This window comes from Sorex araneus, chromosome 3 (genome assembly GCF_027595985.1).
Source record: "Sorex araneus isolate mSorAra2 chromosome 3, mSorAra2.pri, whole genome shotgun sequence".
Classification (NCBI taxonomy): domain Eukaryota; kingdom Metazoa; phylum Chordata; class Mammalia; order Eulipotyphla; family Soricidae; genus Sorex; species Sorex araneus.
This window is the reverse complement of record NC_073304.1, coordinates 238,457,480-238,472,795: the sequence shown is the minus strand read 5'-3', so window position 1 is coordinate 238,472,795 and position 15,316 is coordinate 238,457,480. Positions and strand designations below refer to the sequence as shown.

General features: G+C 68.6%; 2 protein-coding genes across 5 annotated transcripts in view; both read right to left on the bottom strand.

Moving 5' to 3' along the window:
• Positions 1-1,684: 1,684 nt before the first annotated feature.
• ENDOV (endonuclease V) lies at positions 1,685-5,291 on the bottom strand. Of its 4 annotated transcripts, XM_055131835.1 has the most exons (9): positions 4,957-5,246; positions 4,706-4,877; positions 4,130-4,264; positions 4,015-4,054; positions 3,252-3,364; positions 3,031-3,099; positions 2,674-2,802; positions 2,188-2,252; positions 1,823-2,014 (listed from the first exon to the last, which is right to left on the bottom strand). In XM_055131835.1, the coding sequence occupies exons 1-9, from the start codon at positions 5,229-5,231 to the stop codon at positions 1,951-1,953; spliced, it is 1,062 nt and encodes a 353-aa protein (XP_054987810.1). In that variant the 5' UTR covers positions 5,232-5,246; the 3' UTR covers positions 1,823-1,950. The 4 variants fall into 4 exon arrangements, with proteins under 4 accessions (XP_054987809.1, XP_054987811.1, XP_054987810.1 ...); XM_055131834.1 differs by lacking the exon at positions 2,188-2,252 and having other exon boundaries at positions 1,685-2,014; XM_055131837.1 differs by lacking the exons at positions 1,823-2,014; positions 2,188-2,252 and having other exon boundaries at positions 2,673-2,802; positions 3,031-3,150; positions 3,252-3,384.
• Positions 5,292-5,554: 263 nt separating this feature from the next.
• The window catches only part of RNF213 (ring finger protein 213), a 50,551-nt gene continuing 40,789 nt past the window's right edge, over positions 5,555-15,316 (bottom strand). Inside the window, exons 51-67 of the mRNA XM_055132299.1 lie at positions 14,975-15,193; positions 14,809-14,890; positions 14,441-14,475; positions 13,386-13,480; positions 12,640-12,799; positions 12,121-12,295; positions 11,627-11,718; positions 11,186-11,437; positions 10,204-10,336; positions 9,626-9,709; positions 9,240-9,420; positions 8,927-9,128; positions 8,413-8,490; positions 7,908-8,102; positions 7,634-7,723; positions 7,276-7,442; positions 5,555-6,938 (exon numbers count right to left, since the gene is read on the bottom strand). Of these exons, the coding sequence (XP_054988274.1) occupies positions 6,785-6,938; positions 7,276-7,442; positions 7,634-7,723; positions 7,908-8,102; positions 8,413-8,490; positions 8,927-9,128; positions 9,240-9,420; positions 9,626-9,709; positions 10,204-10,336; positions 11,186-11,437; positions 11,627-11,718; positions 12,121-12,295; positions 12,640-12,799; positions 13,386-13,480; positions 14,441-14,475; positions 14,809-14,890; positions 14,975-15,193 (2,394 nt within the window). The 3' untranslated portion in view covers positions 5,555-6,784. The remainder of the gene's footprint in view (positions 6,939-7,275; positions 7,443-7,633; positions 7,724-7,907; positions 8,103-8,412; positions 8,491-8,926; positions 9,129-9,239; positions 9,421-9,625; positions 9,710-10,203; positions 10,337-11,185; positions 11,438-11,626; positions 11,719-12,120; positions 12,296-12,639; positions 12,800-13,385; positions 13,481-14,440; positions 14,476-14,808; positions 14,891-14,974; positions 15,194-15,316) is intronic.

Here is a 15,316-nt window from a genome sequence, read left to right as displayed (position 1 = left end):
GCCGGTGTGAGGGTATCTGTGTGTGAGCGGGGGTGAGGGTGTCTTTATGAGCGGGTGTGAGGGTGTCTGTGTGTGAGCGGGGGTGAGGGTGTGTGTGTGTGAGCGGGGTGCAGGCGTGTGTGTGAGGGTGTGGCCGGGAGCAGCCGTGTTAGCCCGCACTGAAGCGCGTGTTGCTCCCGACTCTGTGCTCGCGGGAACAATGTCGCCTGTGGGAAGCCCGGGAGGGCCGGATTCTGGCCTTTCCGTACAAGCCTCACCGCAATTCATCCCGAGACTGTGCTCCTGCTGCGTGATTAGAACAAGGGGCCCCGGGAGATGGCAGCGCACGCCCAGGGGCCACCTCTGAGCAGAGCCGGTGCTGGACGTGGCCCCAAGCGGAAGAGTCGAGGCAGCGGGACGGATGGGAGGCCAGAAGCCGGCAGCAGCCAACGCCGCAGGGCTCCTGCAGCCCCACCCCCGCCTCCCGCAGTGATGGCTGGTGTCGGCTCCTCTCCCATGGCCCTGTAGGCTCCCGCGGGCACGCCCTGCATCCTTCGGTCCAAAGGGCGCCTGCGGGCCGCTGACCGGCCTTCCCTTCAGGGCGTCGGGACAGAGGCAGGCAGCCCCCCCGCCCCCCAACCATCGGTGCCCCCTTCCCCACAGGGGACGGGCCGGGCAGGAAGCGGGTGAGGGGTCCCACAGTGCGTCCCAGGGCATCTGCGGGGTCCCGCGTGCCACCGAGGCACAGCCCACTCCTGGCTGGACGGCGGCGCTGTGGGACGTGCCAGACGCTGTGCTCGGAGCTGGGCAGGGGGAGGGGCCACCCTGGAGGCGCCCGCCGCCCCCCCCCAGGAGCACCCGTGGCCCTTGAGGGCCCCTCCACGCCCGTGACCCCACAGTGCCGCTCAGCGAGACCCGGCAGGTGTGGGCCCCTCAAACCCAAACCCGGGGCGGCCTCAGCGGAGGGAACCCTCAGCCCTGCAGGGCCGGCCGGGAGCCCGGGAAGGGCAGCCCGCGGGCTGGACACAGTGAGGACTGCGAGGGCCACACGGGCAGGCGCGTGCGTGCCCGCCTCTACTGTTCGTGTGTGTGCATCTGTGTATGCGTGTACCCATGTGTGCGTATCTGCGTGTCGTGAACACGTGTGTGTATGTGGGGGGTCAAGGCTGAGCCACGGGCCCAGCAAGTACCCGACGCCGCGTCCACCCTCGCCTGAGGCCCAGCTCAGACTCGGGTGGGGACAGCGGGCGGGGAGGCCTTCAGCCCGGCGCTCTGCAGAGCCGAGATGGGCCGGGCTGGGAAGTGCATCGGGGGGAGCGGGCGATGGGGACCCCAACCCTGTGCCCGTAGCCCACTCAGCGCCTCGGCCCGCCCCTCAGAGCCGGGCGCCCCGTCTGGGGGAGAGGACAGAGGCAGGACCGCAGGGTGGTCTGTCCCTGAGGGAAGGGGCGGCTGGGAGGAGCCGGGGGCCGTGGTCCTGAGGGCAGCTGACCCCCCCCCCCGTCCAGGGCACAAGCAGCAGCTCCTGGATGCCACGTGCAAGGGCTCCTGGCTGGCCTGCGCGGGGACAGGGCCCCTGGCCTGTGGGCGGGGACGCAGCGGGGCGCCCTGCCTGTGCCCCAGCCCCAGGGGTCCGGCAGCAGCGGGGTCACAGATGGCGGCCGGGGGCTGTGGGGAGCAGCAGGAGCGGGGGGGGGGGCCTGGGGGTCCTTCCTGCAGTCCTGCGAGCACTTGTAAGCACTGGGCGAGCAAGGGGCTGCCATGGGGGGGGGGACACCTGTCCCTGCAGGCGCGGTCAGTGCGGGCGGGCCAAGGCCTGGCCGGGACGAGGCGGCGCTGCCCTCCCGAGCGCGGGGTGCGGGCAGGCGGCCGTGGGGGCCGCGGGAACACAGGAGCCAAGCCACGGAGCCAGCAGTGAGGCTGTATTCCGGCAGCAGGGGAGGGGCGTGGCAGGCTGCTGGGCGGCTGCTCTCACCCCCCAGGCTCCTCCGCGTCTCCCTGGGCACAGGACGGTGGCGGCGGCGCCTGCGGGCTCCTGTGAAGGAGAGGGCAGGGCCCGTCAGCCCCGCCACACCTGCCCCACTCGGGGAGCTGGGCAGCTGCCCGGCCCGGCCCCTGCCCAGGGGCCCCAGGACAGGCCCTGGGGGCTGTCAGCAGCCTTGGAGCCGGGAGGAGGCGCCGGCCCCAGGACACCTGCCCAGTGCTCACCTGCCGCGGGGGTGTGCGGGGCCCGCCAGTGCCCGGCGGAGGTGCTCCCGGGAGCGGATGTCAGCCTGGGGGAGGCGCTCGTGAGTGGTGCGGACCCCGGCCTTGGGGTGTGGGGCACGCCCCCTCCCGCCCAGGAGTCTGGAAACTTCTGCCGCAATGGGCAGAGCGGGGAGCCCCAGGGGCGGGCAGCAGGCAGGGGCTCTGGTCACAGTCACGAGGGTCTGCAGGGGCTGCCGGAGACCCCTGCCAGCCCTACAGTGGGGACCAGGACGCCAGGGCGCCCACGGCAGCGTTCCTGGCCCCGGAGCGCCCCCTGGTGGCCAGTCAACAGCAGCGGCTGCGGTGGGCCCCGGCAGCCTGGCCCCCCGGCACTGGGGAGACAGGCCAGCTGCTGTCCCCTCGGCGCTGCCCAGGGCCCCGGGCTTTAGGACCCGCCCGCTCCTGAGTGGCCTCAGCCGTGCTTGCCCGCTGCCCGCAGGGGCCCACCTGGCGCACGGGCTCTGGGTTCTTGAACCTGCAGCAGCTGAGCGTCAGGCGCACGGCTGCCTCCAGGCTGATCCGGTGGCCCACGGACACGTACAGGGGCTTGGTGCTGCGCGCGTGGGTCCTCAGGGCCTGCAGAGGGAGGGGAGGGGGCGGGAGCAGGAGCTCTGCAGGCGCAGGTCAGCGCGACATCACCCCAGTGATGGGGGCACGGGTGGGGGGTGTAGTGTGTGTGAGCATGTGCGCAAATGCGTGAGTGGATGAGCGTGTATGAGCGTGAGCACATACACACGCGCGCGTGTGCGAGCCGAGCCTGTGCGTGTGCGAGTGGGGCCTGTGGGAGCGGCTGCTGGCACTCACCATGCCCAGGACCGTCCCGGAGGCCCCGGAGAGGGGGAAGCAGTCCCCAGGCGCCCGCAGGAGTCTGATCTGGAAAAGGAGGTGTCAGAAGCTGCGTTTCCGGGCCCCAGGGACCCCGGGCTGCAGAGAGAAGAGCGGGGCCGGGTGTCACGGGTCCCCGCACGGCCAGACCAGGGGCTGCAGGCACCGCGGCTGCGGGGGACACGCAAGGGCGCGCCCACCTTCTCCCTGTGCTCAGCATTGTTCTCCAGCCCGTCCACCTGCAGGAGCTTCTTGGCCACCCCGACGCAGGGCAGGTCAGTGAGGACGCCCAGGTGGCAGGCCACCCCGAAGCCTGCAGGGCAGAGGCAGCAACTGGGGCACAAGTGGACAGGCCTGAGCTGCGGGCAGGGCTCTGGCCTCCCCTCCCAGGGGACACTCAAGCCTCGGGCCTGAGCAGGACCGGAAGGCAGGGGAGTATGTGTGGGCGGGGCGTCGGTGGGCGTGTCCTGGTGGGGCGTCAATGGGCGTGTCCGGGTGGGCGTGTCCCTATGCACCCCCTTGACAGGTGTCAGATCACCACCCGCGTCTTCCCCCTGATTTTCTGGGCCCATCCGTCCCCTCTCCTGCTGAACTGCCAGGCCCCTGTCTCAGACCCCAACACGCCGGGCCTCCTGCCGGAATGGCCCACACCGCAGTGACCGGGACCCGCGCAGGACCGGCCTGCCACAGCTGCGCCCAGGACACGCGTGACACTGAACTCTGGCCCCGGGCGGAGGCCGCGCAGTTCCCTGCGGTGTGCGGGCTTCCCAGGCCACGGAGCACACCTGTCACCTGCTCGGGACAGCAGGACACTGGGAGGGCACAGAGACAGGGCCGAGTTCAGGCCGGGGCGTGCCTGGCCGTGGCCAGTCCAGCCGGCAGCGCCCGAGGATGGCCAGGCCGGGCCCAGGGCTGAGCAGGGCGGGGCTGGCCGGAGGGGCTGGGGTGCGGCCAGGGCACTACCTCGGTGGTGGAGCACCCCATTGCCGTCCACGAGGAGGACCTGCAAGCGACACCGAGGAGGGCTCAGCGGCCGCGCGCGGGGCCGGGCGGGCGGGGCCGCGGGGCGGGGACCTGCCTGGGGCACGAGGTGGGGCGCCCGAGTCCGCAGCCGCTGCACCGCCTGGGCCAGGAGGGGCGCCTCGCGGAAGCCCAGGAAGCCGGGCACGTAGGGCGCCGTCAGGCTGACCTCGCTCTGGTCCTCGAACAGCACCTGCCACCACCGGGGCGGTCACCGGGCGGACACGGCGCCGGGGTCGGGGCCGCTGGGGACGGCAGGGGGGCAGGGCGGGGGGGGGGGCGCGGGGGGCGGGGCCGCTGGGGACCGCAGGGTGGCAGGGCGAAAGCCCCGGGGGGCGGGGCCACTGGGGACGGCAGGGGGCAGGGCGGGAGGGGGGGCGCGGGGCCAGGCCCGCTGGGAACAGCAGGGGGGCGGGGCGGGAGCGGGGGCCGCTGGGGACGGCAGGGGACGGGGCGGTAGGGGGGTGCGCGGGGGGCGGGGCCGCTGGGGACAGCAGGGGGGCAGGGCGGGAGCTGGGGGGGTTACGGGGGGCGGGGCCGCTGGGGACGGCAGGGGGCGCGGCGGGAGCCCCGGGGGGCGCGGGGGGCGGCGCCGGGAGGGGCAGGGCTGTCGGCCGGGGGGCCCCGCGGTCACCTCCAGCTCGGGGAAGCTGAGCACCACCAGGCAGGCGCAGGCGCGCTGGCCGCCGTCCCCCGCGAAGGACACGTCCACGCCGCCGACGCGCCGCAGCCCCGGGAAGCCGGGCGCCCGCTGCCACGCCTCGGTGTCCGCGAGCAGCACGCGCGCGCGCAGCCGGGCCTGCTCCCTGCGGGGGCGGCGGTGAGGCGGGCGGCCCGGCGGGCCCACCCCCGCCCCGCGCCGCCCCCGCACGCCGCCCCCGTTACCGCGCCCAGCGCGACAGCGTCTCCTCCGGGGGCCGCTCCGCCGCCTCGGCCATGACGCCCCGGGCCGCTTCCGGCACGCGCGTCACTTCCGGCTCGGATCGCGTCACTTCCGGCACGGTCCGCGTCCCTGGCGGCGGCGCTCGCGCAGGCGCCGTGCCGGCCCCGGGTCCGGCCGCGTCTGGCCGGGGACTATGGACCCCGGGGCTCTTTCGTCTTGTTTGTTTCCGGCTCTGGGCCACCCCCGGCGGGGCTCCCCCCGTGCGGGATGCGGGCATCGGACCCGGGTCTCCGCGTGCGAGGCAGAGCCCGCCCCGCTGGCCCTTCCCGCGCGACCCGCCCTTCCGCCTGGGCCGCAGCCCCCGGGGCCCAGCATGGGGCGGCCAGGAGCTGCGGGCTGGGAGGGGTCTGCACTGGGGAGCCAGGTTGGACCCCTGGGCGTCCCCGTCTCACGAGGTCCTCCGAGACCCCCCATCCCAGAAGGGACACGTGAGGGCAGCGTGCCCGGGACCTGCAAGCTGGGGGGCTTTGCCGGCGCTGGGGGCTGAGGGGACCTGGGAACGCGCTGGAAGGTCAGGTGGGAAGGGGGCCCGCGGTTCCCTGCCGCCCCACTCCGCGGGGACACGCCTGCCTGCCACTGCCCCTCAGCGTCCCCAGGAAATGCTTCTCGGGAGGAGCTGGGGAAGGCCCCCCTCCCGCTGGGGTCTCAGCTGGCCCGTGCTGCGAGCCCCCCCCCCCACTGGGGAGTCGTTCAGGGAGCCCTACCCTCCTGGTGGCACCACAGGCCAGGGAGGGGGTGGCGCCTGGAACTAGGACAGCACCACGTGGTGGGCCAGAACTGCACCCTGGGGAGTTGCACCCCACCTCCCCACCAGGTTTCGGGGTTCCCTGCCACAGGCTGGGCTGCAGTGCCCCGCCCCAGTGGGCTCTTCCTGCCCCCAGGGCCTGCTGGGAGCCACTGGCCTTAGACAGTCTCCGGGCCCTCCCGGCTCGCGGCTGCGCTGGGGCCCCGAGGTGTCCCCAGAGAACAGGCATCTGTGACACAGTTATTCATGTTTGTGTGTGACCGGCTCGGGGTCCTGTGGACAGTGGACAGTGACGCCCAGCTTGGCCCCCAGCACCTCCCGACTCAGGACAGGCTGCTGCAGTGCAGAGTCAAGTTTATTCAGACAGGAACGAGGCGGCCTCACCGGAGGCCTCCCACCCCGAGAAAAGGCTTCAAGAAAGGCTTGACCCCCCCCCCCGCCCGATGCAGGCAGCACCCGAGGCCCAGCGGCACCCCAGGTTGAGGTATTGGCTTGGAGGGCAAGTTGGGGGCGGCACAGCGGCGGAGGTCAGAGTGGCAGGGTGCCTCTCGTGGGCACAGGCAGTGACCCTGGAGGAGAATGTGGGGGTGCTCGGCCCTGGGGTCTGACCCACTAGGCGGGGCCCTCCAGGACGGGCACTCGGGGCCAGATGGCCGCCTCCAGGCTGCTGGGGACGAGGAGTTGAAGGAGAGGAGCCACGAGGGCCTGGCGCGTCCCTCTTCCCGAATGCCACCAGCTGTCCTCTCTCCGAGTCCCACAGGGAGGACGAGCTCTGAAGACGTGGTGACCAGACGCCCCCAGCGAGACCCCCAGGACCACTTCCTGCCACAGTGTGGCCGTGCCCAGAGGGCGGCGAGTGGGGCAGGCCACGGGCCCGAGCCCGAGGTCAGCAGAGTCGGGAGGGGCCGGGGCCAGGGCCTGCCACTGCCCCCGAAGGCACTGTAGGGCCTGCTGAGGAGGAGCCGTCCCACAGCAGGGCAGCGGGGCAGTGGCACGGGGTCTCCGAGGGGAGCGCGTCCACACGGCTATCTGGCCTGGCGGTTCCATTTGAGCTGGGCGGCCGCCTTCCACACGGCCACGCAGCTGGCCAGCGGGATCTCCTCGGGGAACTGGGCGTCCAGCTCGGGCAGCGCCTCGCTCTCCTGGGGGTCCAGGTAGCTCGCCAGGGTCTCGCGCAGGCTGGGGAGGGACAGGCAGGAGGGTCAGTGGGGACTCGGGCTTCCAGAGTCCGCCTGCTGCGCCCCAGGGGGGCACTGAGTACCCCCAAAGGCCACCCCATGAACAGCAAAGCTGTGTGGCTGAGACACGTGACGTGCTTACGAGCAGACGCCGGGGTCCACGTGGGAGAAAGCAGCTTGGAAAGGGGAGGCCGGGGCCCCCTCCACGGAGGTCAGCAGCCTCCAGGCCTCTTTGGTAGGGGCGGAGGGGGCGAGCCTACAGGGAAGGGCTGGGGGCGGGTGAGGCAGGAGGGGCGTGGCCTGGGGCCTCATGTCGGGCAGAGCCCCCCGCCACTTACCTCCAGTTCGGCGTCCACTCGGGGGTCTTCAGCTTGAGGACAATCATGTCGTGCAGCTCCAGCAGGAAGGCGTCCAGGCTGGCCCGGTTCAGGAAGGCCTGGAGGAGCTTGGCGTTCCCGGCGCTCAGCTCCTCCCTGTACTCGGGGCTGATGTCCCCAAAGGGCTCCTGCGGGGACGGCCAGCCAGAGCGGGTGGTGGGAGACACGGACAGGTCAGTGGGAGCAGGGCAGGGGGACGGGTCAGCGGGAGCAGGGCAGTGGGAGCAGGTCAGGGGGACGGGTCAGTGGAAGCAGGGAGAGGGGAGGGGACGGGTCAGCGGGAGCAGGGTGCGGGGCCGGGATCGGGGTCCCCTCTCACCCTGCGCAGGCGCAGCAGCTGCTCCGACCTGTGAGCTGACAGGAATTGCCAGAGGGCGACTGCGTGACGGAGCTGGCACCTGCCCAGGGCCTGTGGGCAGCAGGATGCTGAGCGGTCCCTGCGCCAGGGGTCCCATGACCCGCCCCACCTGCCAAGGGGTCCCCATGCCCTGCCCCACCTGCCAGGGTCCCGTGCCCACCCCCCTGCCAAGGGTGCCCACGCACTGCTCCGCCTGCCTGCTGGTCTCTGAGCAGGAAGCAGGCAGTAAACTCACCTCCAGCACCTGTGGGGTCTGGTCCCTCATGCGCAGTGCGTCGTGGACATACGTGCTCAGGGGCATGTCAGGGTCACCACCGCCCGCACTCAGGAAGCCCAGGGTGACCTCAACCACTGACAGGGCCTCACAGGCGTCGCTGTAGGACAGCAGCTGCCCACCAATGGCGTCCCTGGCTGCATGCCCAAGGGGACTCTGCGGGGACAGACGCCTGGTCCCTGCTGGCCTCCTGCAGCCCTCACCCGACCCCGCCAGCTCACGGCCTGCCCATGGCCCCCAGTTCCAGCCCCCAGTGACCCAGGACAGTCTATGAGAAGCATGTGACACACACGAACACGAGTCTGACACACAAAACAAACGAATACACTAACATGCACATACGCACAGATTCACATGTGCACGGCAGATACACAGACACATGCACACACACATACAGAGTATACAGAGCACACAGACATGTGCACCCCCGTGCACGCATGCACAAGCCCTGCTGAGGAACACTCACCTGGGCCATCTTGCTCCTGATGGCCCTGAAGAGGTGCTCGTAGTTCCAGTCCCGCCTGCACACCAGTGTGGGGAGCCCCTGTGGGGGAGGGCGAGACTCTGGCCCCGGGGCACCCGCCTGCCACCCCACAGAGCTGGGGAGGGGTCAGCCGCCTGCACCCGTCAACCCCGGTGATGAGGGGCCAGGGAGCAGACGGGGTGGGGGTGTGGGATGGAAGGCAGGACGGGGTGGGGGGGACGGGGTGGGACAGGGTCGGGAGAGGGTAGGGCTGGGAGGAGACGGGGTGGGGGTGTTGGGTGGGAGACAGGACGGGGTGAGGGGACAGGGTGGGAGAGGGTAGGGCTGGGAGGAGACGGGTGGGGGGGCAAACACAGGTCCTGGAGGGCCCTGGGCCCCTCACGCCTGACCAGGATGTGGGGGCTGCATCCAGGTGCCGGGGTGCCTGAGCTCCAGAGCCTGGGCAGCAGGTGGGGTCCCCAGGGTGGGGGCGGCTGGCCCCACCGCCCCGCCCTACCTTGAGCGTGACCCTGGGCTTTCCCTGGAGGAAGCGGCCCAGCAGCTGGCGCTGCAGCTTGTCCAGGTCCACGTCCAGCAGCGCCTCGGCGCCCTGCTCCACGCTGTACTGGCAGCACGAGAGGATCAGCGGGTGCAGGTCGCGCTCCAGCTCGTAGCTGATGACGTGCAGGTCGCTGACCTCCGACGCGTCCACGGTGTAGCTAGGGGGTACGAAGGCACCACGCAGCGCCCGGGTCAGGGGCGGCGGGGCCCGGGGAGGGACTCCTGAGAGGTGGGAGCGGGGGCTGTGGCCGGTGTTCAGGCGCACACACCTGCTGGCTTCCGGGGACACCGTGTCCACCTTGTAGATGGCGGCGTTGTGCAGGCTGATGAGGTAGCTGGCCAGGGCCGTGGAGCAGAGGCCCAGGCCCCGGCGTCGAGGCAGAAGGATCTCGAACGGCGACTGCAGGTCCAGGTCCTCACTGCAGTACTGGGTGGGCAGCTTGATCTCCCCTGCGGACACCAGGGAGTGAGGGCTGCCCACAGGGACTGCAGGTTGCCCGGAACGCGGTGCCATCTCGGGCCGACAGCACCTGCTCGTCCCCCTAGTCACTGATCCACACCCCGAGCGGGGACTGAGGCTGCTGATGGCCCCCGCCCCTGCCACGTGCCCAAGGCCCAGCTCGAAGTGTCCACGGCAGAGGCAGACGGCAGGTACCATTGGTCTGCAGGGAACGTCTCAGCTTGTTCCACGTGGACAGGAAGACACCAACTTGGTCTCGGAACTGCTGCTTCAGCCCCTCTGCCGAGGAGAACCCAGTCAGAGCCCCGTGGCCACAGCCATCACCCACCGGGCAAACCGGCTGAGCCTTCCCGCCCACCGTGTGTCCTAGAGGCTGCGATCTGAGCAGCTGGGCGGAAATGCTGTCCACGTGTGTGAGCACAGGTATGTGGGAGAGTGTATGTACATGTGTGTGTGTGTAAATGTGAGCATGTGTGCATATGTTGCATGTATGAGTGTGCATGTGTAAATGTGAGTGTGTGAACATGTGTATGTATGAGCATGTGTGAATGTGAGTGTATGAATGTGAATGTGAGTGTAGTTTTTATGTACAAGTATGTGAATGTGTGCATATGTGAGTGTGAGTATGTGTGTGCCTGAGTGTGAATGTGAGTGTAGCATTTATGAGTTTGTGCATGTGTGTGCGTATTGAATGTGTGTGTGTGTGTGTGTGTGTGCCTCCCGCCGGTGCCCACAGTCCGAGAGTCCTGGCTTTTCTGCGTCCAGACCCACACCTGACTTCTGACTGTTGATGAAATCGTCCATGGTGCGGTAGTGCACTTCTGAAACATCCTGGAACTGTTTCACCAGACTTTTCTGCAGGGCCAGAATCTCGGGCAGGAATTTCACCAGTCTCAGCTCTGCTTCCTGGAGTGGAGAGAATGCCTTTACCGGCCCAGACCGTGCTCCTCTGCGGTTCTGAGCACCTGGACCTGGGCGTCCTCTGGGGCACAGGCCCACGTCCTCCCTGCCCTTCCTGAACTGAATCACAGAAGCTTCACACCCTTCCTCCCGGACAGCAAATCCCGGTCCACACAGGAGAACCCGCCCCCTCGCAACAGGATTCGGGCCCTGGGTGCGGGCTCTGATGCCCGTGCAAGAATGAGACAACGGGCTGGGGAGCTCAGCGGCTGGCGCAGGGCCCTGAGCACCGTCTGGTGTGGCCCCCAGACCCAGCCGAAAGCCTGCTGTGGAAAGGCGCATCTGACAAGGCGGGAGGCAGAAGCCGCGTCTCTTGGTGTGGAAGAGACAGCGGCTGGCGCAGGCTCTGTGGGAGGGAGCCCCAGCCCGGGGCAGAGCTGGGTGTGGCCCCAAAACCAAAAAAGAAAAGAGTGTGTGTTTCCGGGTGCCTCGGCCACACCACGCCACAGTTGGGCGAGTGCTGGGTGACCTCTGGCCACATGCCCAGGAGCAGCCTGTCGCACCCTCAGGCGTCCCATATTCCCCACCCCCCAGCAGGCAAAGTGCAGGACAGACACAGGAGCCGAGCAGGAGGCGCCTCCAGACCCCGCCTGTCACAGATCCCGGTGGTCCTGCCGCCCTCCCGGTCTCTCCCTGGGGTGAGTCTGCTTCACACGGCAATGGGATCGCATGTGGGATCTAATGGGGATCTGACGCAGGGATCTAACGTGGGGGTCTAACGTGGGGGTCTAGCTGGGGTTTCTAGTGTGGGTTTCCAACAGTGGGGTCCCATGAGGGGGTCCGTGAGGGCCTCACGTGCTGCAGGAAGTGGCAGAGCACAGGCACGCTCTCCCGGCCGTTCTTCTGCTCCAGCAGGTGCCGCAGGTGCGCCACGCCCAGCCTCCTCCTGCAACGCCACATGCGGGAGCAGTGCAGCCCGCTGTCCCGCGGCAGGTGTGGCAGGAAGGTTGCGGGGTCCCCAAACACGATCTTGGCCACGGGGCTGGAGCCGATGCGCTCATCCCGGCTGATGAGCTCGTTGAGCGCCAGGAGGGACTGGTCCAGGTGCTGGGAGGGGCCGGGCGGGGTGAGACCGCTGCGTCAGGGCTGCCCCCCGGCCCACCCGCTCCCCGCCGCTGTGCCCCAGGCCACCTCCGGGGGCTCAGTGACATGGAGGGGAGAGGCCGGGGCCGTGGGAGGGCGCGACCTGCCTCGCCCTCGGCCAGTGCCCGCTGGCCGCCCGCCCGCCTGACTCACCTCCAGCTCCCCGAGCAGCAGGCGGCCCACTCGCTTCTCCCAGAGGTTCCTCGCTTCTCTGGAGGGCAGCTGGGGAGCAGCGTGACGGGGGTCTGCAGAGGAAAATGGGTGTGTGAGCTGAGCCCCACCACCGGGGGGACGCAGATGCGTGCTGGGAGTTTCCGGTCCCGTGTCTTCTGTGGTGTCCGGGGCTGACTGACCCAGGATCTCCCACATACAACTTTCTCTTTCTTGGGGGGACCACACCTGCAGTGCTCAGGGATCACTCCTGGCAAAGCTCAGGGGACCAGACGGTGCCAGGGACCAAGCCCAGGTCGGCCGTGGGCAAGGCAAGTGCCCGCCCCGCTGTGCTGTCACTCCAGTCCCTAACGCGCATCTTCAAATGGTTTTGGGGCTACCATCGACACCCCAGCCTGTCAGGGCTGCTCCCAGGCCCCGCCCCCACCTCAGACTCCGCCCCTCCTCTCCCAGACTCCGCCCCCGTGCCCCCTCACTCTGGTCCCCGCTGGGCGCTCGGAGGAGGCAGCGCAGCGCCAGGTGTACGGTGTTGGCTGAGTCGTCCTTGGTCCTGCCCAGCGTCCTCACCAGCTGCTCCAGGTCACTCCGCAGATGCCGCTGCAGGAAACCCACGGGGTCCCTGACGGGCGGCTTGATGATGCGCCCCACATCCTGGGGGCGGGAGGCAAGGCACAGGGCGGAGATGAGGATGGGGGAGCTGAGAGCTGCTTTTGGAGGCAGCATGGGAACGGGGACCCCCAATGCCGCCTCTGACATCCAAGTGAGGAGGGAGGGCACAAGGGGGCAAATGTGGTCAAGAGACCAACAGCGAACAGTCTCACAGGAGTGGCCAGCCTGGACACGGCAGGATGGACCAGACGGGGTCACTGCGCACCCCTGTCCCCGACTGTGCAAATGCCCCTGAAGACTGTGCCCACGTGACTGGGGCCAACGTGTACCTTCCGGGCCCGGGTGGGGGTGCCTTGGCGGGGACCCAGACCCGGGGGCGGGCTCACCTGGGGGCTGCGGGTGGCGCCCAGCAGCAAAGCCAAGTGCGTGAGCAGGCGGAGCAGCAGGAAGGGCACCGGGGGCAGCTCCCGGTCGGACACGATGGGCTGGTCTTGGGGCAGTGGCTCTCCCAGCACGTGGCCCGTCTGTGTCCTGTCTGTCTCGTCTCTGCAGGGGACACGAGTGGGAGCAGCCACTCACTGTGGGGAGCAGCTGGATGGCCCCCGCCCCCTAGATTTCCAGGGTCTTCCCTCCACATGCCCACTGCTCCAGGGGAAGCGGAAAGGGGCGAGGGGGGACTGCCCCCGCCTCAGTGGCCACACGGGGACAGCGGCAGGCGATGGACGTGGCAGGCGGGACAGTGGACGTGGCAGGTGCACACTTACTTCCCAAATCCAGGGCCCCCCATGTGATAGGGCTTGGGGTGCCCGCCGGGGGCATGCTGAGGGGCTGTGTCCCCACACGGGCCACGGCACCTCTGGCACTCTGTGAGAGAGGCCGCCTCCTGGGCAGAGACGGGACCTCACAGCCAGCACGTGGGGGCGGGGGGGCTTGCAGAGGCCCCAGCAGGCCCCCGTGGAGGGTGGACTCCAGGGATGCAGCCACCTTAAAGGTGCACAAATGCCCAGTCTGGGGCTCCCGGGCCCGTGGTTGTACTCCAGCGACCCCAGCATGAGTGGGAGCATCTGGTTACTGAGAGAGCCAGGGCAGAGCCTGGATGGGACCCCCGTCCTCCCCCCAAAATCCTACGCACGTGACTTTGTGGAAGCCCTCCCGGGGCCTGTGACCTCGACCTCCGATGGGAGCCCGGCAGTCCACACAGAAGCTCTCCTCCATGGGCATGCCGCACTGCGGGAGGGCATAGCTGTGGGGGTGCACGAGCCGCACGCCCGCCCCTGCACACACATGGCCCGCACATACATGGCCCTGCACACACTGCCCCCCTCAGTGCTCCCCGCACATATGGTCCCATACACATGGCCCACATGCACAGTCCTACAGGCATATGCCCCCAGCACGCACCATCCCACATGCACATGGCCCCACATGTATGGTCCCTGCTCACATGATCCCCACATACATATATGACATACACACATCCCTGTACACATGTCATATAACGAACACATCACAGCACACATAGGTCCCCACATGCATGTGTTCATACATGCACAAGTCCCCATGCACACGTCCTGGCATGCACACATCACAGCACACACAGGAACACAAGTTCCTGTGCACACACGTCCCAGCATGCACACGACCTCAGGTACTCCCCCACATGTTCCTCACACACATGTCCTCGCATACACGTCTCATGTGCACACATATCCACATGTCAGCACATATATCCCTGCACACGTTTCTACATACATCATCACACATCTCCACACATACACTTCACAGCATACACATTCCACACATACACACATGTGCCCCCCATATCACAACACTCACATGTCCCCCACACATGACCTACACATAGTCCGCACACATCACACCAGCACATCTCTGCACACATGTCATGGCACATACAAGTGCCCACACATGCGCACCATAGCACAAAGATCCCCATAATGTGCACCAAGGCACCCACATGTCCCCAAGTTTATGTCACAGCACAGACGTCATGATATAGCACACATGTCACGACATACATGCTCCACAGGCACATGTACCCACACCCATGTTACTGATCGTGAGGAGGCCATGTTTTCCTCCAAGGGAAGGGTGCTGTCCCTGGGCCCCCCACCTGCACCCAGTGGAACACCTCTGAGCCCCAGGCCCCCAGCCCAGAGTCACACTCACCTCCCCAATGGAGCACGGGTGGCCGTTGGGGCACACTGAAAGAACGAGAGGAGACACTTGCTGCCATCGTGTCCCAGGGACCCAGCACAGCCCCTCTGCCGGGAGCCTGGTGGCAGTCGGACAGGGTCCCCCAAGCCATCTGTGGCTGCAGCTTTAAGTTTGATCAAACCCAGGAACCACCCAGTATAGGTGGTTCCAGCTGACAAGGACAAGGACGGTGACCGCGGCCTCCCTGCGGGCAGTGGGCAGTGTGGACTCTCCCGGGCTCTCGCCAGCTCCTCCCACTGTCCAGGCTTCCTGCCACCTCCTTGGGCACTGGGGGCCTTGGGCATTGCACAGGGCGACGTGGTGCTGTTGTGGGCACTCACCATACCAGTGCACCGCCTCCAGACCCTGCCAGTGCCGGGCCTGTGTCATCAGGTCCTCGGGCATGGTGGGGAGAAACGCCTCCTAGGAAGGCAGTGAGGGCTGAGCTGGCACAGAGCCCGCGCACGAGGGGCCGAGAAGGGCCATGCGCCCAGAGGTGGCGCTTACCGCCATGGCAGCCGGGGTGAAGGCCAGGTTCCGCAGCGGCTCCAGCTCTGGGCTCTGTCCACACAGCAGCACGACGGCGGCGTGCACGGCCATGTCCACCACGCTCCCCTCCAGGCCGGCCGGCAGCAGCCGGAGGGTGTTGGTCACCAGGGAGGTGGCGAATTGTTTGAGGGCGGGAGCAGACAGGACCTCACTGTCTCGGACGTACTTGTCCATGTGCTGGCACGGATGACCACCAGGAGGGGGCAGCGAGTCAGAGCAGAGACGGGGGCAGGGCATGTCCTGCTCCCCTCCCGGGCCGCAGTGTCCCCGCTGCGGAAGTCGCCCGGGTCCAGGGCCCTG